At 37.3% G+C, this 24,290-nt stretch overlaps 1 protein-coding gene across 1 annotated transcript; it reads right to left on the reverse strand.

The window, feature by feature from the left end:
* Positions 1-9,526: 9,526 nt before the first annotated feature.
* Positions 9,527-11,851, reverse strand: LOC145994080 (uncharacterized). The gene is made up of 2 exons (XM_083130165.1): positions 10,942-11,851; positions 9,527-9,555 (listed from the first exon to the last, which is right to left on the reverse strand). Exons 1-2 carry the CDS (start codon positions 11,849-11,851, stop codon positions 9,527-9,529), a joined length of 939 nt encoding a protein of 312 aa, XP_082986291.1.
* Between the last annotated feature and the right edge of the window lie 12,439 nt (positions 11,852-24,290).

Here is a 24,290-nt window from a genome sequence, read left to right on the forward strand (position 1 = left end):
TTAGGTATTTCCCGACTGCTTGGGATCCCGAAAAGTAGGGAAGTCATATCCCGAAGTCGGGATCGGGACGGGAATTTTTTTTCCCGATCCTGGTCCTGACTTTTCGGGATCCCGCACATCAATAATGAATAACGTTGAGTCGTTTACTGTTGATTATGTTATTTGAAGTCATACATGCCGCTGCTGTGAAGAGATAGATGTTGGTTGGTGATGCTGTATTTCCTGTCGTCTTGAACAATTCTGGTCCCGAGCACGAAGAAAGTTCAAGTGACTGGCGCGTAAGCTTTGCACCTTTGCACAATAAAATGTTATTTTCCAAGATTGAAAAAAGTCCCTACGTTTTCCCTTATTTGGTAAAATTTGTCCGTACGCGGGTGAAATATAGTGAAAAGTCCCTATGCGTGCCGACAGGTATCGGGTTCGTTCTGTATGAAGCGCCCTCTCGCGGCTGACAACTCCCCCGACCACCGATAAGCTGCAGGAGCTCTCGTGACAACTGAGGATAAAGTAGCGATGTCTAATCTAAGATTAGATGTCAGAAATAAGGTGCCAGAAATATTTGTATTTGGGAGGACACCTTTTCCAGCATCCTTACAACAAGGTACGTGCTTATTTCAATTGTAATTGTAACTGTAATTGTGAAAAGTGGAAACATTACAAAGCAAGCGGTTTCTGTTACGGACTTCCATTAAGTCAATTTGCCGGGACCTGTTGCATGAAGGGGCCCCTCGGCGGCCGACGGTCTCACGGAAAACGACTGAAATAACCTCCCTGTATATTTTATGGGGACATCTTGTAGATTGAACATAAATTAAGGGTATGGGGAAATAACAGATATGTCAATTTTCTGACGAAAGCGAGATAGCGGTGTCATTTCTTGCCATGTTGATGCTGTGCTGGACTTTACAATATGTTTTCTTTCGTTTCTTACACAAGAAACTTCCACTAATCAAAGCGTATGATATTTGTACCTTTTCATTTAGATGTTCAGTAACGTTTTGCAATTAAAATTTCATTTTTCTGTGTTGGACGAGATTGACTTACCTGGTTTTTTACCCTGATTCTTCAAATATATGATTTGATTAATTATAAATCTTATGCTTACGTTACTAACAAATAAATTTCATATATGTAGTACCAGGATCCGAAAGTAGGCAATAAAATAAAAATTGCTCTTACTGTTACGAAGGCATTGAAATAATTTGATAAAATCTTAGTAAAAGAATTGCGTTACTTCGTTACTTCGAAACATTGTGCTGTGTGTCTCTATTGATACATGCTTAAATCAAATACTGTATATAGCTACTATGAAAGGAGTATTAATTCATATTCGAATAAGCATTAATGCTCAACGTTTAATTCAACACTGTTTACACGATGAATAACATATAATGATTTTTTCTGTCTTACAGTATACAGTTCGTTGAATTCTTCAGGAATTCAAACCACTCTTCGTGCCTGCCCTTTGCTTACCTTTAGAATATAAATCGAAGAAAATTGTTCTTAGGCATCACAACATTGGTTCAATTAAACATGTCTTTCTTTGAAACACGCCTTGTCTGAGTTATTTCTTTTTCATGTTTAGGAAATGCTAGTTGCATTATTTATATGTAGAAATCAGTCGTCAGACTTCTACATTGATCTATAGGCTTGTGTCAATCCATCGTAATTGGAATTCTCTATGTTATTTTTATCATTATTATTAGTTCGATACATCTCCCAATTATGTTTAATTATGTGAAGGAATAAACGAAGCACTGCAAGAAAGCTTACTAAGAGAGATATATATATAGGGCTATATATTTTGGACGGCCTATGTATATGGGCATATTGACATGTGATACTGCCAGTTTTGCAATGATACAGGGCTGAGGACGAGACTAGTTCAGTGACAACCTCCTTAAAGACACGAGACTATGCAATCTCCCTTGTAGTCCAAAGCAAAGAAACCACAGTGTTGCTCTAATCTTGTCGTATTAAACAATATTTACGTTAAATGACATGTAGAAAGAAAAAAAAACATTCCTCCTGGATATTCAGTGTTGAAATAATTGTTTTAATACCCTACAACTATATCACGGTGATTCCTCCCTTGTTCAACTTGTGGCGAGGCATCTGTGTCCACAATAAACTAAGAACATATTTCTGCTTCATTTTCATGAGCACAATATCAGCCACGAATACCAATAAGGAAATGAAATGACCTACAATGTGTAAGCTGTAACCTCCTACAAGATCACCCATCAAAAGAGGACGTAATGCATTTTCCCTTTTCTTCTGGCCATTTCTGCACAGGAAGCAAACTCCTGGATGAAGAAGAACAACCTCCTCCTCCCACTGCTTTCTTAGTCCTGAATCTCTTAGTTGACCTACAAATTGGTCCAAAAGTCCACCAAGAGATGACGCTTTAGGTAGCATAAATCCCCAGTAATATTCAGTAACGCTCTCTCTCATTACATGAAACTTACAAGCTGTTTTCTCAGAAAGAAATTCTACGATGCCCAGTGAACCTGAAGGTAACTGGTCAGCAAGAAGTGCTATTCTTTCATGCTCCACTTGAGCCGCCAGTCTCTTCTTGTCACTTAGGAAGTGCCTTTTGATTATTTTCTTAGTAAATGCATCAACAATTTCGTCTAATATAAGAACCCACTCGGGATCGAACACGCCCCATTTCAGTTCAGAATCTGCTAGGTGTTCCAGAGTGTCTACATGTGCCTCATAGAAAGGAACAGTGAGGAAAGACACAAGATTGCTATTTTAGGCTGTAATCATAGTAGCATTGGCACTAAGTGAACCCATATGATGAGACGCTTAATAGCAGGATCGTATGGTACACCAACACGCACTATGATATTGATAGATTTTTAGTAGAGAGTAAGTGTACTGGATATATGGGTTTCTTGCTTGGGATTTCTGAAGAACTTTATGTATAAAAGAAAATGTATACAAAAGAATAGAAGTGCTGGTTACATATCCTGCCGCAGAGTACCACACTTCTGCACTTAGAGGATCAAACACTGCACCTATGTAAGTGAGCTACACGTCTTGGTTCTGAGGTGAGGAAAACCAAGCTGGAGTAAGTAACGGCTGAATATATATGTCGAAATGCTTGGCGTTTAACTGGTCGATGTACGCAGAAGGTATTCCAAACTGGAATTCTCCGCTCTTGTACAATTTGTAGTAAGCAGTGGATGAATCATTCTCTGATATACCCATCCACTGGACACCCGCGGTTGTAAATTCGCAACTGAAGTTCTGCCTCTTGAAAAACTCAGCGAAAACTCTGTAATCTGATCCATCTTTATGACTTTCACCAACTATACTAGACGGACTGTACGGAAACATTATTATTTTTAGTGCTTTCCACTTACGGTAAAGGGCTCGTTGGTCAAACTATGTCATAAGTGAACTTACCGCCCTTCCAAATATTGATAATGTAGAACTTTTGTGGTTGTAAGATATCACTAGATCTCGGACTTTAGGTTTTTAACCTATTTTTTCCTCTGCAGGTACGAAAGAAATAATAAGTTATGTCAGCGTTACGTTAAAAAACGCAACAACTGATGAAATTTTATAGTACCTAAAAAAACTATTTTACTTGTTAGAACCTATTTTAGGTTTGTGCCCCTAAATCAAGTCTTTTCTTAGGTTTTTATATATTTTTAAAGGTTTTACAGGATTTTTATGTCACACAGAGGCATTTGCTTTGTTTGGTCACGAAAAAATTCAAAGACGAACGTGTTTGAAACGTATTCTGTCGATTTCACTTCCTCCAAGTCCATGGTGATCTTTGAAAGCTCTAAACAAAGCAAAATGTCTCGTGCCACTGTTACTTGTACAATCCAAAGTGGTCTGATCTTTGTGGTTTCACGCCTTGCAAACTAACGTTTCAGCATTGAAGTTTGCACCACTGACTATATTTTTGTTGAAATATTATATTCAGCATATAAGATGATCCTCACAGACAAAATTGCGGAGTTTGACTGTGGATAACATGAAAAAGATTTTTGAATATCTACGTATACGGCGAAGAGTGGATTTTAATAGCAAATTTGTAATGGTAAGTTCTGACATCGCCGAAGGGTTAGGCAACACACATAATGTTATACAAGATAGTGTGTATTTCAGGATATAGATGTCCCCTTTTCATTGCCGGTGACTATACCTAATCAGCATTTTTCAGGAATTTTGAACTATTTTAAGTTTCTTTAACCTTCTTCAATATTTTTCAAGCCTAACTTAAGAGTTTTAGGACCTATTTTAAAATTTTTAGAACCTAATTTAGGATTTTTAGGACCTATTTTAAGATTCTTAGAATCTATTTTAGGATTTTAGAGCCTATTTTAATAACCTAAAAACACACATTTTAGAACCTAAAAATCCGAGGTCTAGTTATCACCAAAAAATAAAGCCATCAAGTGATACTCCTAATACATGAAAAAGTACGTTGTCTTTTGTATTTGCACGGTGCGTATTGTAGCTTTATAAATAGAATGAAATGTTTCAGAAACATTTGCCGGTGATAGAAAGAATACACGACATCCGTCATCCATAGCCTGTAGAAACTGATCATACTGTTATGAATTGGTTTGAAGTTCTTGTTTGAAACGAAATTGGAATGTATTGATCTTCATCTGCATTTCTGTTCCCCTGATATATTGTATATGCACTGTGATAAATGAAGAGGCAGGTTTCGACTGGCAGTTTCTGTGATAATAGTTTTCCATTCAGCTTTCCAAGGCTTATCTCGTCGTTGTTCAAGTTGTTGAAATGAAAGCCTGTTACTTGTGATAATTTACTGCCAGTTATTAAAACGATTCTCATTAATACTTCACGGAAAATCCTGTAAGATAGAAAAGTTATTGTAATTTATAGAAATCAGTTACAATGAATTTCTTTGTTCCGCATTAAATTATATTGCCTTTCCATAAACATTTATCACCTTCTTGATGAACAGTTCTTTGTATTTTTGCACTTTTTCAAGATGGACAGATAACAAACAGAGGACACTTAATTTGCTATCTTTAATGACACCCCTCATCTATGTTTTCAAGCAATTTCAACAATTTAATAATGTGAGGTTTTTCCTGATGTCTCGTGGTAGGTGATGATTTGATTCATCTTCCTTTCTCTTCCTGCTAATTGCGAGGATGAGGATGAGGATGAGTGATGATATGTGAAATTTATGGTGGAAGAACAGCGGGGTTCGATTTTGAGACCACTAGTGTCAGAGCGAGCTGTGATAACCACTCCGATGGCGCGGTGTAACTATTAACATATAAAGAAATGTAAAGTTCATATGAAAGTATGTAGACATAGGCTCTGCCTCAAATGTTTCGCATTTACCCATAACTTACATGGAAGTAAACACTGATTTTAAAAGCAGCAAACCTCTTCTCCCCTGTTCTATTTCGTTTAAACCCCATTTCATGCACTGCGGAGAAAATACAGGCAAACAAGACTAAACAAAACTCCGAGAATAAGCAATGTAACAGGTAACAAAGGTCAGCTGCGTATCGATACTGGAATCGTCTTTCTAAATCTATAATAATATTTGCATTAGCCATCAATAATCGTTATTTTCTAGGTAACAACACACGTGCACACAACAAAGCAATCAAGAAGGTAATGTTCAAATACAGATAATCAATTTTTAATATCAGTCTTAAAGTTCGAACCAATTTTATTTGCAAATAAAAACTTCTTGTTTGCACAACCATTCATGAAGAACATAGTTTCCCAACCTGGATGTTGGTGTAATTTACTGATTCTTTCAATGTTAAACCGATTCAATGAAAACGGAATTGTCGCCACTAACACCTAAATGTCTGCAATTGATGGAGCTCCAAATGTATGCTTTTCTTTCTTTGAGGGCCTCCTCGATGGCGTAGTGGCAACGTGGTTACCTTGTAATCAAGAGATCCCGGTTTCGATACCCGGTAGAGGCACATAGTGTTTCTAGGTCCAGTCTTGATTAGCCTATCTGTGTACACAAGTAGACTTAAATCAAGAAGTCAAACGCTTCTTAGGGCAGGCCAAAAGTACAGTCGGATAGGTGTGTATATGTATGTGTGTGTGTGTGTGTGTGTGTGTGTGATGGTGTGTGTGTGTGATGGTGTGTGTGTGTGTGTGTGTCTTCACAAAAATGTTTATATTCAGACACTGTTCTTCTTTAATTTTCTTTTATTGTGAAAAGATATTGCAATATAATTGAATTTCTAATAGATTAATATTATTATAAAATTAATAATGAAGCATGAACTACATACTGGACAAAGGGTGTTTGAAGATGTTCCATGCTCTAAAATTGGCGGGTAATAGTACATAAGGATATCAATATGAGGGTCTGGCTGTGAGGCAGATCCAGTATTCAAAAAATGCCAAAACTAAATGCTAACAATTCTCAACCTGGCCTTCCTAGCATAATAATTCCTAACTTACAATTCCGCTTAGGTCTAATAGTGCATATATTGTTACATTTGACAGAGCTAAATAAAAATACTTATAAAGATGTGAATATAAAATATCTAGGAAAATATGTAAACTATTTAAAATGGTGATCATTGCGAATGTAATACAAGGGTCATCCAGAAAGTAAGTTCCAATTAAGAAAACACAAAATGTAATGGAGCAATACACTTTATTGTACACTGAAGCACAGGCCTTGGACTATGTTTCAACATAATTGCCATCCCTGTTGAGGCACTTATCATAATGAGACACCATATTTTGTATCCCCATATCGAAGAACGATGCCACCTTTGTTGATAACCAAGTGTTAACACCAGCACCTGACGAGGCGAAGCCTGGGTTATACGGGGGATGAGGAAATGTTTCCCAGCCAATGTCTGTAACGATTCGTTGCGTTGCAGCTGCCATATGGGGATGAGCATTGTCGTGGATGAAAACAACACCACGGCTCAACATACGTCTGTCACCAGAGATGGTCGCCCACTGCGTTTATCATGAAAATGATTAACATTGTTCCATCCTTCGTTAAACTGTCGCACCCATTTCCATACCATTGAGGCACTCATGATCTGTTCACCATACACTTCATCAATTTGAGGGTGAATTTAAGCTGCTGACGCATTCCGTGCATTCAAAAACCATATGACTGAGCACACTTCAATTTTCTTGAACATTATCACAACCAACTACGAAGTGTCTGCACTTCTGTCTTCTCTAACACTAACGTCTCTGCCTTGCCAATGGGTCCAACTACTCGGCACACATGTACACTCTTGCGATTACAATGCAGCTGCGACATAAATTGCAAACGGAACTTACTTTCTTGACTTGCATTGTATATAGAAATATATATATTATACCATAATAGAATTAGGTACATAAGGTCCTGGGTTCGAATCCCGGCCTGGGCATGGATGTTTGTGAGTGTCCATTCATCAATTTCATCATATCATCACTCATTCCCATCTTTGCAAATTAGCCAAAAGTGGCACAAAAGGCAAAGTAAAATAAAGCAAATCAATCAATCAATTAGGTTAGGAGAAAGAGAGAGGCTCTAAGGCAATTCAAAGGTCATATCCTACTTTTTATAAAACTCCCAGGGCAACGAGGGTTTATCAGAATTTTTCATCTGGAGAACGAAAGGTCATTTTTAGTACTGTATAAGGTCCAATGTAATATCAAATTATTATGAATTTGACTTTTGCATACAAGTTGGGGGTAGGTGTTTAGAGGCTCTAACAGTCAGAGGAGAGGATATCTAAGTATGAGAGTATCAAGGTTTTGGAGCAGAATCTGAGTGGTACTAAAGGAGTGCCGCGGAGCAACTCTGTAGGTCAGTTCTACTTCGTTGCTCACTCCAAAGTGGAGAGTGGCACAACACTCCAATCCGAAGTGGAGTGATTAGGTAATTTTGGCATGAATGCTCTGATCCATAGTGGAACGACTATATATTTTTAATTTGAATTTGAATTTCAGTTTCGATTTTAAGTCCACTTTATGCACAGAAAGGCTAATCAGGACTGGACCTACAGTTTAAAGTGGGATCCGAACCAGTTGTGCCTCCACCAGGTATTGAACCAGGGACCTCTTGATTCTCATGTGAAATGATGGATTTTGAAGCAAAGTCTGGTAGATTGCTATGATATAGTTGCATTGTAAAATTGCAAGGCAATGACATTACCATATATATTTTCAGTACACACTCAGATGAATGATAGGAATGTACAGGAAACAGAATCAGGCTTATCCTGAAATAATAAAAGCAACACTAAAGGAGGTTCCACTAATGTTACCAGACGTCCGTTTTTCCTCAGACGTCTGGCATCATAGCGTGATGTGCTAAACGCTCTGCCATGGAGGCCGGTTTCAAAGATTTTGACTGCCAAGTCTCTCATAATTATATTTTGACTAAACCTGAAATTTTGAGAAGAATTGATTCCTCTGAGAAGTACTAATTAAAACATGTACTAAGGGGTGCATTGGTTAGTATGATTACAAGTTTGGAAATTTTGCATTAAGAATTCATTAAGGAACCTTTTCTTTCTAATTGAAAAGTGCCAATTTTAAATTACTTTCCAACATGTTCTAAAAATATGTATTATTAATTGTGAATGTTGTGTGTCCTACATTTTGACTTAAAGTCCTACATTTGGAGACATTATGTCCTACTTTTTCCTTATAGCAATTTGGTAACCCTAGGTTTCACACCAAAGCGATATGGGAAAGGTGACAATACTTGTTTGCATATTGCTCGGATTGGGCCATTTTCTCAATATAGTACATCATATCGCTTCAGTTTGTTGTTCATGTATGCACATTAAATGCTTCACTGAGCTATATTTGAACTCTAGAAGAGAGACCATATCTGTGGCCTTACAACATATTTGAACCTCTTAATTTGTTGACATAATAAAGTATTGATATGTACAATGTTTCAAGATTTAAACATAACATTCTTTTGGCTTTGTCAAGTTTGTTAGTGCAGTTATTGGCTGTAATTTGCCTTCAACATCATGTAAAGAGGCCGTGTTTTGGCCATTTAGGATATTACTGCTTTGTTTGAAACAGATGGAGTCGATTAGTCAACATGGTAGGATACTCTTGTGCAACACTGGTATCAATTATGCTTGACAATGAGGGGTTCTGCAGAAAGTGATTGACAAATATCATAATCCTAATTTCATATTTGAGTTGTGAGTTTTTGTTTATTAAGTCCACTTTATGCACAAATAAACAGTTTAAAGTGCGATCCTCACTATGTCCCTCAACTGAATATCGAACCCAGGATCAATTTATTACAATGGGATGACATTACTATTATGCCATCCTTATTTTTATATTTGTCAACAAGCCTAGATGTAATCGAATTATCACTCTTTATGATTATGCCAGAATTTATTTATCAATATTTAATTTCAAGGCCACGTGGTAATTCACATGTAAAATTTTAAATATTAGAAAGGCATTCATGAGGAAAATTCTTGGGATCCGGACATTGACTTTCAAGAAAATAATTTACTGGGCCACGGTCTCTCAAAGCTTGGGAACCACTGCTCTAGCGTTTAGGGCTTTGAGTTATGCAGGCTGGAAAGGAAAGGAAAAGGTTTAGTGTATACAGCTTGAAGTTTCTTCGTTTTCTCATGAACAACATGCTTCTGTTGAGCTTAAATAACTTGCACAAATTTTACATGATTTGCATGAAGCAATATCTCTCTTTTTGTATTTTCTTTGCTGACTAATGAACTGATTAATGCAATTATATCAGTATCATCACGCCACGGCATCATGCAAACTGAGCACAGAAACAAGTGTCACTTGCAGCTTGTTGCTTTGGTGTGAAACTCTCGTGTTGAATCTTGCCTTCAGTGTGAAATCTCCCTTAATATTATAGTGAGCTACACAGAAAATGACATCAAGGACATATTTTGTTTTTCAATTTTTCAATACATTTTCACCTTAAAACCTTTCTTTTGTGCTAGTCCTGTATAAAGTTTATGATTACTGGAATGGATTATATACTTTTTTTAAATTAATAAATCATCACTCATATTTCCAAAATCTTAGTTCGTGTGATACCCAACAACCTTCCTGTACATAAAAGCAAAGTGCTCCCTTGTGCTTTGCACAACACCATGAAGGCACATAGAGGTGTAGAGTTACATTTTCTTGATCTCGGCCGAAGGTGGAGGTGATGTGATCAACATCATGCCCCTGGCCACCTTTACCCCTTAGAGTTTCTTCCAGATACTCGCTTTATTCACTGCTGGGTGGGTGCTGGAGCCACTTGAACAGTTGAGAAAAATCCTGGTTCTCGCCCACTGGGGATCAAACCCGGACCTCTTTGCATGGTACTCAGATGCCCTAACAACTGATCTACCACAATAGTAGACATAATAGTATGTACAATTAAGAATAATAATTGTTCTTACATACTAATGACAATAGGAATTGTAGCTTTCCTGGCGATGTGATTCAAACAGATGTTCTCGGGTTACCAAACAGGTTAAATTGGAGTTGGCTTCCAACGTTTCGAAGGCATACGTTGCTCTCATCTTCAGGGAATGTAGAAATGGAGACCAGTGTAGGTTAATATACATGATTATAATGTGGCAGAGTTTGGATTCCGTCTTCCTATTGGCTCTTTCTGGATCCTGGTGTTCTCATTGGCTGGTGTCTTGTTTTTACGGAGAAGTGGGTTCCAGGCGTGACTGAGCTGGAGTCCCAGATCCCTGTTGAGATTGGTGCTTTCCCGTGATATGGCCATGACTTCCTCTACCCGTCGGCCCCAGTAACCGGCACATTTCGCTATTATTTTGGTGTTGGCAAATAAAATTCTGTGTCCCTTGGTGATGCTGTGTTCCGCAAGTCCTGACTTTTCCAGTTGGAATAATCGGATATTACGTTGATGTTCATTCTGGCGCTGCTCAATGGTGCATCCCGTTTGGCCTATGTACGCTGTCCCACACTCACAAGGTATTCCGTAAACCTCTGGAATACGGAGTTCCAGATCATCTTTGACAGAACGGAGCAGGTCCCTGGTTTTCAGTGACGGTCTGTAAATGGTCTTCACCCCGTTCCTGGCTAGAATTCTGCTTAACTTCCCAGAGGTGTGTCCTAGGAATGGTAAAACTGTTACAGTAGGGCGTTCCTGTCCTGTATTGCTACTGGTAGAGGGGCTGGACGGTGCAGTATCGGTTCTTGTAAGGGCCTCGTCCTCATGTTCGGATTCTCTTGGCTGTGAAGAATCGGCCCTTGTAAGGGCCACACTGTTGTCAGTGCTTGGTCTCTGCTGAAATGAAACTGCCTTGTTGATCGCCCTGTTGATATCTCCGATGTAGTATCCATTCTGCTGTAGACTGATTCTGAGGTGTGTGAATTCTGATTGTAGATTCTCCTGTTCAGAAACGGTTACTGCCCTGTGGGCTAGAGTGTTCAGAACGGCGAGGTGGTGTGCTTTGTGATGGAAGCTATTGGCATTTAGGTACAGGTCAGTGTGGGTGGATTTTCTGTACACACTATGTCCGAGGGTCCCATCTGGTTTGCAGCGAATTAGGATGTCCAGGAATGGGAAGCAGCCATCTTCTTCTATCTCCATGGTGAACTGGATATTTGAATGCCGTTTGTTAAGGAAGTCTATCTGTGACCAAATGACGAACGTGTCATCCACATATCTGTAGAAACAGGAAGGTTGGTTGGGAGCGTCTTTCAATACTTCATGTTCAAAATGTTCCATGTAGAAGTTCGCGATCGCCGGTGAGAGTGGTGAACCCATGGCCACTCCATCAGTTTGTTCGTAATATTTCTCGTTGTACAGGAAATACAGGGTGGCGCACGAGTAGTTGTATTGATGATAATATTGGCACAGCAAATGAAGAGCCATATGATTAAACAGCCCGATTTGGCTACACTTAAAACTATGCCAAGATGCCCATATGCCCCAATCGGCCAAGTGTGCACATATTTAAATCTAAAGAATTTTGAGCCCTAGTGTACAAATGAAGAATCATACAGTGTACAAATGAAGAGCTCATATGATTAAACAGCCCGATTTGGCTACACTTAAAACAATGTCAAGATGTCTATATGAATCAATCGGCCATGTGTGCACACAGTTAAATCTAAAGAATTTTGAGCCCTAGTGTACAAATGAAGAAGCCTCAACAGACAGATTTGGCCAAGTGTGCAAAGGCTAAATCTCTCAGTTTGTTGTCTGTAAACTTGTCAAAAATATGCCCCTCTTGATATTGTTTTTGCTACACCTAAAACTAAACCAAAAGTGCTCATAAAACCCACACCCACCCACATCTACACCCACATATATTTACTTCCGGTCCGGTAATATGCAGAGGCCTTCTAGAATTGCTCTGTGACTCTCTCATTTCTTATATCATAAACATTGCCACGTCTCATTCGTGGGTAAGATAATGTAAGGCAAGGCTCCACGTTATGAGCGCCACTAATGCTACGCCCCTTGTGGGTACGTACTTACATGTTATTTACCACGGCTACAGATATCTTAATCTCAGGGGGATAGGTTCTTTGTTTGAGAATTCCAAATAAGAAAGCGTTTTATAGCCAAGAGGATATAGTAAAATGCGGATCTATATTCTGAGAACTTGACAAAATACAGAGAAAATATATGTATATGTATAATCGAAAAGGCTTCTTCTTCTTTTAAAAGGCTTCTTCTTCTTTTAATATGGAAAAAGCTTCTTCTTTTATTATGGAAACGTCTTCTTCTTCTTCTAAAAGGCTTCTTCTTTTAATATGGAAAAAGCTTCTTCTTCTTTTAATATGGAAAAGGCTTCTTCTTCTTTTAAAAGGATTCTTCTTTTAATATGGAAAAAGCTTCTTCTTCTTTTTTTATGGAAACAGCTTCTTCTTCTTTCAATATGGAAAAGGCTTCTTCTTCTTTTATTATCAAAAGGCTTCTTCTTTGATAATCGAAAAGGCTTCTTCTTCTTTTCTTCGTTTAATTTATTATCTTCCTTTACAGCGTAATCTTATTTATGTGCTCGCTTTCCTCCCGCTTCTTTGTCAAACAATACAAGCTATACTTGTAGAAAGAGTAGGGTCGACTAAACTGACAATAGCGCCACCTCCTATTTGACGACCAAAGGGGAATAACCAGGATCGCTAATAACGAGCGCTGCCAATGGCCCAGTGCGACTAATAAAAAGCGCAACCGAAAAGTGCTTCGGGGCGTCTAATTTGACACAGCGCCACCGGGGAACGGACAAATGCAAAAGCTGACGATGTTCTCCTCGTCAGAGAATCAAAAAGAAATTGAGATACATTTCTGAATTCATTTGCTCACTTAATAACTTTCCTAAACGTTTCATATGCGGCTATATTCTTAATTCTTTCAAATTACTATATACATCATTCTATTTACTTCTGTTATAGTATTTGAACTCTTCTTTTATATATTTCTCAATTTACTATAATATATATAATCCCTCTTCTCCGCTCTAAGTTTTTTATAATTTCCTTCACTCCTCTATATATAACGTGCTGCCATCTCTTGTCGATTCCGAGAAACCATTCCTCCTTGCAACATTCATTGCGTCATCGAAACTGGCACGTGACACAATATCCCCCTCCTTGAGGATAAAAATTTATATATTGGAAAAAATCTTTTGGAAATAGATAAATTTTTCCACTTTCTCTACATCTCGTTTGACTTTTCTCATTGGTTCTCATTTCTACAGCTTACATTGCTTTTCACTTTCACTGTGAAATTATATCTTTTGGCAGGCAGCATTTTTCCTCATCTCTCGATTTATCTCTTCTTTCAATTTTCGTTTCTAGATATCTTATCACCGTTCCGGAAATATTCGTGACCTCTTAAGTTATTTTTAGATACAAAATATAATTCTTCAATAGTTCATCTCCTGCAAGTCTGCTCGTCTGTTTTCTCCAAGATAGTCTTTACCTGACGATGTCCTGCCAAAATAGTAATTTTCGTTTCGCCCTTTTCTTCTTTCAGCAATCCCTCTACAGATTTTCAGTTAGCTCAGATTTTTCCGTTTCAAAGAACTCTCTCTCTTCTCTAAGTTGATCATCTAAGTGTTTCCATCAGCTACAATAATTCTTCACATTAGCCTTAATTCCATATCAAAATGTATCTAGATATATTTATTTTCTGGGATTACAACCCTTTTCTCGGAAAACAACCGATTCTTCTTTAACTTTTGGGATTACAACCCGTTCTCGGAATACAACCGATTCTTCTTTAGCTTCTGGGATTACAACCCATTTCTTTTACACCTTTCTAAATACACGATGACCTTTAGTCGTTTAAGCTTACAAAGAATTTATTTTACTGATACTATTCGATCTTCTTTCATGTTATCTTCTCCTTTTTTCTGAGAGTTTTCTTCATGATTAATTTCCTTCTGTGCCTAACTGTTCTCTTCTTTCTCTTCTGTTCGTACAATTGAAAAGTTTACATCCATTTTCCATATTACTTTCTTTGGCATCTCTTCTTTTACAGGTTTGATCTTTCACTATTAGTCTCATTGTTCAATGGAGTGGTGACATAAATTAGCATTCATTATTCTTTTTTAAGATATCACTTGCAGAATAGATTTTCCTCCAACGATGACTATCATATATATACATATATCTTTTTACAGGAACTAAACATCAAAGAATTAAAATTTTCCTTCTTTCAAATAGATCATTATGATTTGCCCCAAACTAATAATTCCACGAATTTTTCTTCTGGAGAACTGGAACTTTTTCAGAGAACTTTATTAATTCTAGAAACGTCTGCTTGCCAGTCTAAATAAGTCATAACATCTCCTTCCTTTGCACTATTCAGTCATATTTGTTTCTTCCGATTCTTTCAGATACTCGTTGCTTGTTATTATCTTGTTTCTCTTTTCCTTCCTCTTCTTTTCTTCTCTTTTTTCTATTTTCTTTTCTATTCTTCTCAAGATTCTTCTTCCTCCTCTTCCAACTTTCTTCCAGTAAAGAAATTACTTTCATATCTCTCTTCTTCCAATCTGGTTTCTGCCAATACTTCTTATGTTCTACATCTTCATCAAATGCAAGCTCTCCTTGTCTTTTCCGTCTCGTCTTCTTCTTCCTTCTCTTTGGCGAAGTAGCATCAAAATCCATTTGATCTATATCGACCCTTTTTAGCATATTATTAACTTTCTTCAAGTTCTTTTCTATTTTTAATTTCTTTCTCTTCTTCTTCTTCCATGTCTTTACGTGAATATACCTAAATTTCATTTTAGTTTTCTTCCATCTTTGTTTACATCGATCTATGTCAACCCCTCTTGCTATATTCTTAACTTTCTTTAGGTTCTTTTCTATTTTTAATTTCTTTCTCTTCTTCTTTTTCCATGTCTTTACGTGAATATATCTAAATTTCATTTTACTTTTCTTTCTTCTTTGTTTACATCTTCTGCTCGGCTTATGCTTATTTTCTTCCTCTGTCAGAGACTCGTCACAGGAACTTTCTTCTTTCATCTTCATTTCGACATGGATTTCTTCATCATTACATTGACAACTAAATGTTTCATCTCTTTCTATTCCTCTTTCATCTTCTTCTATTTTCTCATCTTCCTCTTCTTTGACCTCTTTAAGTTCCTGAGTGTTTTCTTCCCGTAACTTTATAGCTACTTTTTCTACCTTGCTGTCATGCTCGTCATTGGAATTTTCCTCTTTTTTTCTTCTATTTTCTTCTCTGTCTCTTCTTTGTTTACTTCGCTTAATTTTATAACTTCTTCTTCTATCTTGCTGTCCTGCTCGTCATTGGAACTTTCCTCTTTCATCTTCCAACTTCTATCTTCTATAAGGACCTTCGCTTCTTCTATCTTGTCCTCGTTTTCTTCTATTCTGGAAACGGCTAATTCTATCTTGTTTTCGTTTTCTTCTATTCTGGAAACATCTACTTCTGTCTTGCTGTCATTTTCTTCTGTTCTTGAAACAGCCACTTCTATCTGAGAATCGCTTTCCCCGGTTTTCCTTTCCGGACTTTCACTTCTTCGTTCATTTTCTTCTGTAATCTCTGGAACCTCATCTTCTATTCTTCTTTTTCTTTTGCCAAACATCTCGTCTAACTTTCTACCATACTCTTCCGCTTGCATCAATAACTTCTGCAGCATTTCCATCACGGTCATTTTTTCTATTTTCTCTTGTTTTTCCTTCACTATATTTTCTCTGTTTTCATCCTCGAATTTATTTTCTTCCTCCATTTTGGCTTTCTCTCTCTTTGCTTTCTTTTTCACAATTCTGCTAGCCGCAACGTTGGGCGCCACTAATGCCACGTCTCATTCGTGGGTAAGATAATGTAAGGCAAGGCTCCACGTTATGGGCGCCACTAATGCTACGCCCCTTGTGGGTACGTACTTACATGTTATTTACCACGGCTACAGATATCTTAATCTCAGGGGGATAGGTTCTTTGTTTGAGAATTCCAAATAAGAAAGCGTTTTATAGCCAAGAGGATATAGTAAAATGCGGATCTATATTCTGAGAACTTGACAAAATACAGAGAAAATATATGTATATGTATAATCGAAAAGGCTTCTTCTTCTTTTAAAAGGCTTCTTCTTCTTTTAATATGGAAAAAGCTTCTTCTTTTATTATGGAAACGTCTTCTTCTTCTTCTAAAAGGCTTCTTCTTTTAATATGGAAAAAGCTTCTTCTTCTTTTAATATGGAAAAGGCTTCTTCTTCTTTTAAAAGGATTCTTCTTTTAATATGGAAAAAGCTTCTTCTTCTTTTTTTATGGAAACAGCTTCTTCTTCTTTCAATATGGAAAAGGCTTCTTCTTCTTTTATTATCAAAAGGCTTCTTCTTTGATAATCGAAAAGGCTTCTTCTTCTTTTCTTCGTTTAATTTATTATCTTCCTTTACAGCGTAATCTTATTTATGTGCTCGCTTTCCTCCCGCTTCTTTGTCAAACAATACAAGCTATACTTGTAGAAAGAGTAGGGTCGACTAAACTGACAATAGCGCCACCTCCTATTTGACGACCAAAGGGGAATAACCAGGATCGCTAATAACGAGCGCTGCCAATGGCCCAGTGCGACTAATAAAAAGCGCAACCGAAAAGTGCTTCGGGGCGTCTAATTTGACACAGCGCCACCGGGGAACGGACAAATGCAAAAGCTGACGATGTTCTCCTCGTCAGAGAATCAAAAAGAAATTGAGATACATTTCTGAATTCATTTGCTCACTTAATAACTTTCCTAAACGTTTCATATGCGGCTATATTCTTAATTCTTTCAAATTACTATATACATCATTCTATTTACTTCTGTTATAGTATTTGAACTCTTCTTTTATATATTTCTCAATTTACTATAATATATATAATCCCTCTTCTCCGCTCTAAGTTTTTTATAATTTCCTTCACTCCTCTATATATAACGTGCTGCCATCTCTTGTCGATTCCGAGAAACCATTCCTCCTTGCAACATTCATTGTGTCATCGAAACTGGCACGTGACAACATATGATATTTCACCTATAAGAATAACACTACATATAGTGTCATCAGGAAGTGTATCGTGGAATTCACAGATAATTTTAATGTTTGTCCTGTCATTAACCACAACTTGTTTCCTTTTTGAAGTGTTGATGACAAACATGGGTCTCTGTGCTTTGAATTCATCTGGTGTGTAATACATGTCAGTATTGCCAGTAGTGACCCTTTTGTATGCTGTAAATGCTTCATATAATTTAAGAAAATCATCCTTGGACATGTCTAAATTATAATTTTCTCTAGGAAATACCTCATTTCTGCCATTTTTAAGATAAATGTTCTTGATGTTGCAGTTATCAAATTTACTTGAATTTTTTTCCTGATTATTGTGTCTTCCAGTCTGAAACAGTACCACCACAAAATCTGGCATGTCATATTGTATACTGGAGAATGAGTTTGTAGCATCAAATTCATAATAGGCACCAGTGACAGGCTTCTGTACACATTGATATGTATAAAATTGTAAAGGAATCTGTGGATTTTTTAGGATATCAGCTTTGTATTTAAGAGCATAACTGGCTTCATATTCAACAACTGGGATTCTTAGCTCCATACTCTGAATAAGGCACTTGTCCTCATCAGGTAGGGTATTAGGCAGAGCTTCCCCTGTAGAGTTTAATGTACTGTACCTCATCAAAGCATTATTATCATTGGCAGCTCTTCTAAATGTAATTCTTAAACCACCCTTCCACATAATATCTTTGTAATCTGAGAAGAATCCTGGCAACAGGCGCATGGGGAACAGCACTGTGTGGCTCTTGGATAATATTTTATCACCAGCCTCAAATCCACCTATTTTGTAGTAAGAAGCCTCGGTTTTGGATAATTTTAGTGTGGCCAAAGCTGTAGAGGTAATGCCAGGGTAATCTACTCTGTTTATAACAACACCATATTTTCTGATCTCAATTTCAGAGAACAGATGTGCACAAAATTTTCTACCAATCTTATATTTGAATTTGCCGGATAATCTGTACCATCGAGCTTTACAACATCAAATTTGATGTATAGATCTGCTCTGTGAGGGTGTATAAAGCCATCCCCTACATCAAGATCAACCTCAATCTCTGTGTTGGGTTGATTTAAATTTGCAAAGTCCTCCTGTTTTGGGGGGAATGATTGTAACTCATAACTCTCAATATTTTCCATTTTTTTTGTATGTATTTTTATTTAAATATTAATTTCTATGATTGCAGTTGTTGTGGCTCCAGCAAAATCAACTAATTCTTCTTTTTCATTAGTGACCATCAACTCAATGTAATGTATTCTATTATGGCACACAGGAAAATATAATGTTGGTGATGGAGTGTAGATGATGGGCTCCATAAATTCAGAGTTAGGTGTGAATGTTGCAATGATGCCAGTTTGTTTGTGAGTGCCTATGCCATTTGATTTGGTGATCATACCCTCGGCCACATTACAGTGAATATTCAGAGTCTCTATGGCTAAGAATTTAGGTATTTTAATAGCAGTGTGTTTGATGGCTGGTTCAAGTTTTGTGTTGTTCTCAAAGCCCAACAGTTCTCCTATAGTAAACAGATCCACTGTTTCTGTAGCAGACACAATCTCTACTCTGTGAGTGACAGAATTTTGAGTTAACACTATACCTCTGGGTAATTGAGCATTTAGAGTGGACAGATTATACTGCCCTGGAGTGATGACAATTTTTTGATCACCAACTGCAATTGTGTTGTTGTGGTGTGTAATATTAGGGATCAAGTACATGCCATAAAATGCTCTGAGAGCTATTGTTTTGGGATATACTATATCATCATGTAATCTAAGTTTCAATATTGAATTTTGGCTGGTGAGATGGAATACCCCCATGATGTTTTAAATACCACAAGGCTTTTTGAAAATCTTCAATTGATGGTTTATTTATTTGAGACAGATATCTAAGAACAGATAAACACAGATGTCCACAATTAACATCTTTGAAATTTTGAACACGGTTTGTAAGCGGCTCTTGTTTTTTTAAAACTTATTCATGGCACTCTTAACACCTTTGCCTTGTTTCTCCATGGCCAGATTATGGCGCTTCATTTCATCTAATTCTGCCTTATTCTTCTTGGCATCTATTACTGTTTTTGCTATGGCAGCTGATCCCCCAGCCAAGCTCCCCACAGCCCCAAGTGCTGCTAAGATGGCCGGGATAGTAAATATAAATCCACCCACATGTGATTTTTTTCTAGATTGCTGTAATTTTTTTAATTGGGGGGTACTAAGCAACAATTTCATACCATGGCCCTTGGCAAGACAAGAATTTTTTTTCTTGCGCTGCTTTTTGGTTAAAAGACTATCGATAGTTTTAAGAGATTTAAGACCTGCATAAGGTATCTGATACATAACACCCTTGGCCTTCATCCTAGGTTTATTATATACATATTCACAGCCCCCAGAAGCATCTTTGCTTACAAATCTACCAAATGCAGCCTCTTCTAATTTCTTGCCTGCAACATGTCTCTTGTCAAGATCAGTATGTGTGTTGTATGCTATGTCATGGTCTCTGCAAGCAGCATCTAGGGGATTAACACCAGGGTCCCCTCTGTTTAATCTATGGTCCAATTTTGTACCGGGACCACAATACTGATAGCCTGGAATATGTAGTTCAAATGGCAGCTTGTTTATGATGTCATTAACCAGCCCCCGACCTCAGAGATATTCCAAAATTTAGGTGGTAGAGTATTAATAATTTTTATAAGATATCCAATCCCCTTAGTGTCATTCACTATAAAATTAGACAATTTGGTGCTTATCATGTCCATAATTCCAACCTTTTCATTGTAAAAATTGTGTTTGCCAGCATTTTCCTCCCCAGCTATCACCAGCAACCTATCTACAAGTTTCCTGACATCATCAACCCACACAAATTCTTTAGGCAGGGTGTTGTATTGTTTGATTCCACTACCTGTCTTGATCTGTGACCATATGGGCTTGATTAAGTTGTATTTTGCTCCACTGCTAGACTTGACTCTTTTTTGTGTGGGATCATTGTTCTGGTATAGAGCATCTGATTTTATTAATATTTCTTTGTAATGCTCATAATCTTGATCTGTATAGCTGCCAGGTCTCTTCCTAGTCATCTGTTCCCATAATCCAGGTGTTCCAGGATACTTAACAAAACCACCTTTTTCTCCAAGATGAGATTCTGAATATACAATCAGATCATCTCCCATAAATGTTACTCTGAAATTGCCAATTCTATGTATGATGCTACCATCACGCTCTGTGTCAGCATATAAGCCAAAGACCTCATCTTTGTTGTCTTTAGGTGTGCTTAAATATTTTTGAGCAAGAAGACCCAATTCGATAGGATCCTGAGTAGCTTCAATTCTTCGAGGACCAACAGGACTAGGTGTATGAATACTAGAAAGTGGGGTGATTGGATAATCTAATATGTTCCTAGCAGCTACAGGTACAAGCTCTGTGATCAAATTTAGATTTTGCTCTGTAACAGTTTTGATATTTTTACCTAATTCACTAATAGCATCGATAATAGGCTGTTCTGTTTGCTTGTGTTGTTCATAGATTCCTCGGTTCTCTGATTTCCATCCCTTAAACCTTTTTACAAGATAATCTCTTAATTTAAGATCATCAATGATTGGCCTTTTCATGGTTATTTATATATGTTTCAATGTCTAGAAAATTGTTGATTTTATTTCTGTATTTGCCACTATTGGGTTTCCCTGTCATATCAATTGTGACAAACCCATAACTGTCCTGGTTCCAGCACCTACTGCAAAACTTGGAAAAATGATTGTAGCTCAAGTCCCCACCTACATATTCATCATGTATGTGTTTGAGGTTGGTATGATCTTGATGAAACACACATATAAAATTGCTGTTGTCTCGGATCAGGTACTTCGGTATTTTAGAAAAAGTCTGTGCCAGGTAGAAGCAATCAATGTTTTTGTGTCGGCCCTGTGTAAAAAAATTTCTAACCTTGTTTTGATTATCCAGTATAATGTCATCAAACACAACAACAGAATTATCGAGACATTCATGAAGTGGCTTAACATCTGATTCAAAAGTGGCAATATCCAGTCCATCATATAGCTTCATCAGCTGCTGATATTTTCATTGTTCCAAGCTCTTAGAGAACACATACAAGTGCCTATTTTTCCAATCTAACCAGTTGGGTGCCAATAAAAAATTATCAATCATTAGTGTAGTTTTACCATAAGCCGATGGCCCAACAATAAGACATCTAATATTATCAGGCAGCAGCATCCCATTTCTCTTATTCTGCTGTTCAGGCTCTGGCAGCCTCTTTATAACATCCCAGGTGCTCATAGTATCACTTTGTTTGCCTCGATCCAGCTGTGTTCTGGGAGTCCTAGCCATTTCACCAGTATTTTATTGCCTTTTCTGCGGATGATTTTTTCTATGAGATATGTGTCAGGCTGCTTAGTTTTGCTGAGTTCTTCTTCATAAAACCTGCCTTTGAGAATTTCTCCTCGGTGATCTTTTATTATATATGTGTATCGGGTCCCAGGTTTAATTTGAACCACTGTAAATAATTCAGTGCTCCAGTTTCTGGTAAAGCCTCTTTTGAATAAGTGCTTATATTTGCTGATTCTTACTTGATCACCAACCTTGTATTTGGCTTTTCTTGTTGTTGGCTGGTATCTAGGATAATAAACAGTCCTGATCAATTTTTGCTCATCAGATGAAGTTACTTCAGAGGGTTTCATGTTGATTGTGGAATGGACCGAGTTGTTATATTTATGTAGAAGTTCTGGAAGAATATTAAGCCATTTATAATTACCTTGAAGTGTAAATTGTTTATACATAAGATTTTTTAGGGTTTTGTTGAATCTCTCTACAATTGAGGCTTTGAGATCACTGTAACTCGAATAATGTTGTATTGACTGGCTTTTAATAAATTGTTGGAACACAGAATTATAAAATTCTTTGCCATTATCTGTTTGCAAATAGCGCGGTGATCTTCCACTCTGATTGATGATTGTCCTGAAGGCTTCCGTAACACATTTTCCAGTCTTGGATTTGAGTGGCACAGCCCAGGCAAATTTTGAAAATGTATCTATGACAGTGAGTAGATACTTGTAGCCCTTGTTGATTTTGTCTAAGTTTTTCAGCTGTCCACTTGCCATCTCAACCAAGTCACACTGCCATAAATCATCTATGCCTTTTGTGACCACTGGCAGTCTCTTATAATTATGTCTGGCTTGTCTGTGTAATTCATCAACAATAATTTGTCTAGACATAATATGTAAACAAGAATATTGCAACTATAGGGTGTTCAGCAGCTGATACTACAGGATTTTCTAAATACAGTTTGTCTCCTATTTGTATATAAAATTCCAGAGAGCCATCATCTTCAGCATAAGATGTTTCTAATGTATTGGGGTCTGTAAAATCCTCTAACTCTACACTGGTGATTTTTGCTTTGTTCTCAGCATTTGTTATTGATAAGGTAGGGTAGTGGTGTGCCTGTGGTTGTAGCCAATATTTGATCTTGATTGGTCTAAGTGTGCCCCCAACAAAAAATTGGTAATAAAATTGTGCAGGGGACAGCATATATATTTTGCCACCTGGTGTAAATGGTGAATCATATTCTTTGTTGGGGATACTGTACAATTCAACAATTACAGTATGTTTAGGATTCTCGATTATGCCAGTTATTTCTTTTTCTGCTGTAAGCAATCTACTTGTTATAGATTCAAGGTGCTCATTGATAGTCCTAACAACATCATCATGGCCTGGCTTGATCTCTATGTCCACAACAAGTTTCTTGTATTGTTGCACAATTTCTTGAAGCTGGGTGGCAAAAACAGACAAAGCATTTGCTTGATTGGATTCCATGGTCCCTAGCTGTTGCTTGATATTAGCTACAATTTGCTGTAAATTTTCAACAACTGCCAATTTTGAATTTTGGGTTGTAAGATCATGGGCCTGTCTTCTGATATCCTCAAACGGGGCATGCAGTTCATTAATATGTTGATTAGTTGGTAGAGTGGCCACTGTCTGAGTAAGTTGTTTGACCTCTGTCTGGATATTCTTGATATCTTCTGATTTCAATATGCGATTCACAGCTCTCTTAATATTTTTAAGTTCCTGTGATGTAGGCAGATTTGATACAGTATTCTGCAAAGATTCAAGTGCCAATTCCACATCATTTAATTCAGAAGCATCAACCACACCACGCATAGCATCTTGGAGCAGGGCTATATCTGCCTGAGTAGGTGTTGATTGTTGTAAAATTTCAAGTTTTGTTTGGATATCATCGATCAAGTGATGAAAATGAGATAGCTCAGATTCAGTGTTGAGGTTTTCAAGTTTTGTGATCTGTTGCTGGACACTGACAAGGGTATCTGCAATACCAGGCAAGCGGGATTCTAGAGATTCTTGTACATTTGTCAGATCACTTTGCACTGCTGCTATTGTACCTTCAAGATGGGTTATGGTACTTTGAATTTTTCCAAAATCTTCATATGTTTCAAGTTGCAGCTTAATGTTGGCAACACTCCGAGTTATTGCACTCAAAGCATCAGAAGATGGCAAGTTGTTCATAAAATTTTCAAGTGTCTCAATTTTTTCTTTAACCTCGGCTATGGCATTGTTCAGTGGGTCCAGATTAGGTATCTGTAGTGATTGAATCCGTTCCTTTAGAGTGGAAATCACTAGATCAAAATCTTCTTGTGATTTTATGCTTTTGACAATTGTTTGGAGCTGTGTCTGGACATTATTTATCTGCTCTTCCAATTGTTGTTTCAATTGCTCAGAGTTGGTGGCCTGGGTCTTAAATTTGGCTTGAAGAGCTGTTACAGCCTCCTCTAAACTTTGAAAATTATCCAA

The sequence above is a fragment of the Lepisma saccharinum genome, chromosome 10 (genome assembly GCF_977018435.1).
Source record: "Lepisma saccharinum chromosome 10, izLepSacc3.1, whole genome shotgun sequence".
Taxonomy (NCBI): domain Eukaryota; kingdom Metazoa; phylum Arthropoda; class Insecta; order Zygentoma; family Lepismatidae; genus Lepisma; species Lepisma saccharinum.

Bases quoted from the DNA above. Each gene is read 5' to 3' on its own strand.
- LOC145994080 (XM_083130165.1), bottom strand. From the start codon at position 11,851: ATGGCTCTTCATTTGCTGTGCCAATATTATCATCAATACAACTACTCG. The intron at 9,556-10,941 runs GTGAGTGTGGGA...TTTCCTTTCCAG, and splicing joins AGAGGTTTACGGAATACCTT to CCTGCATAACTCAAAGCCCT.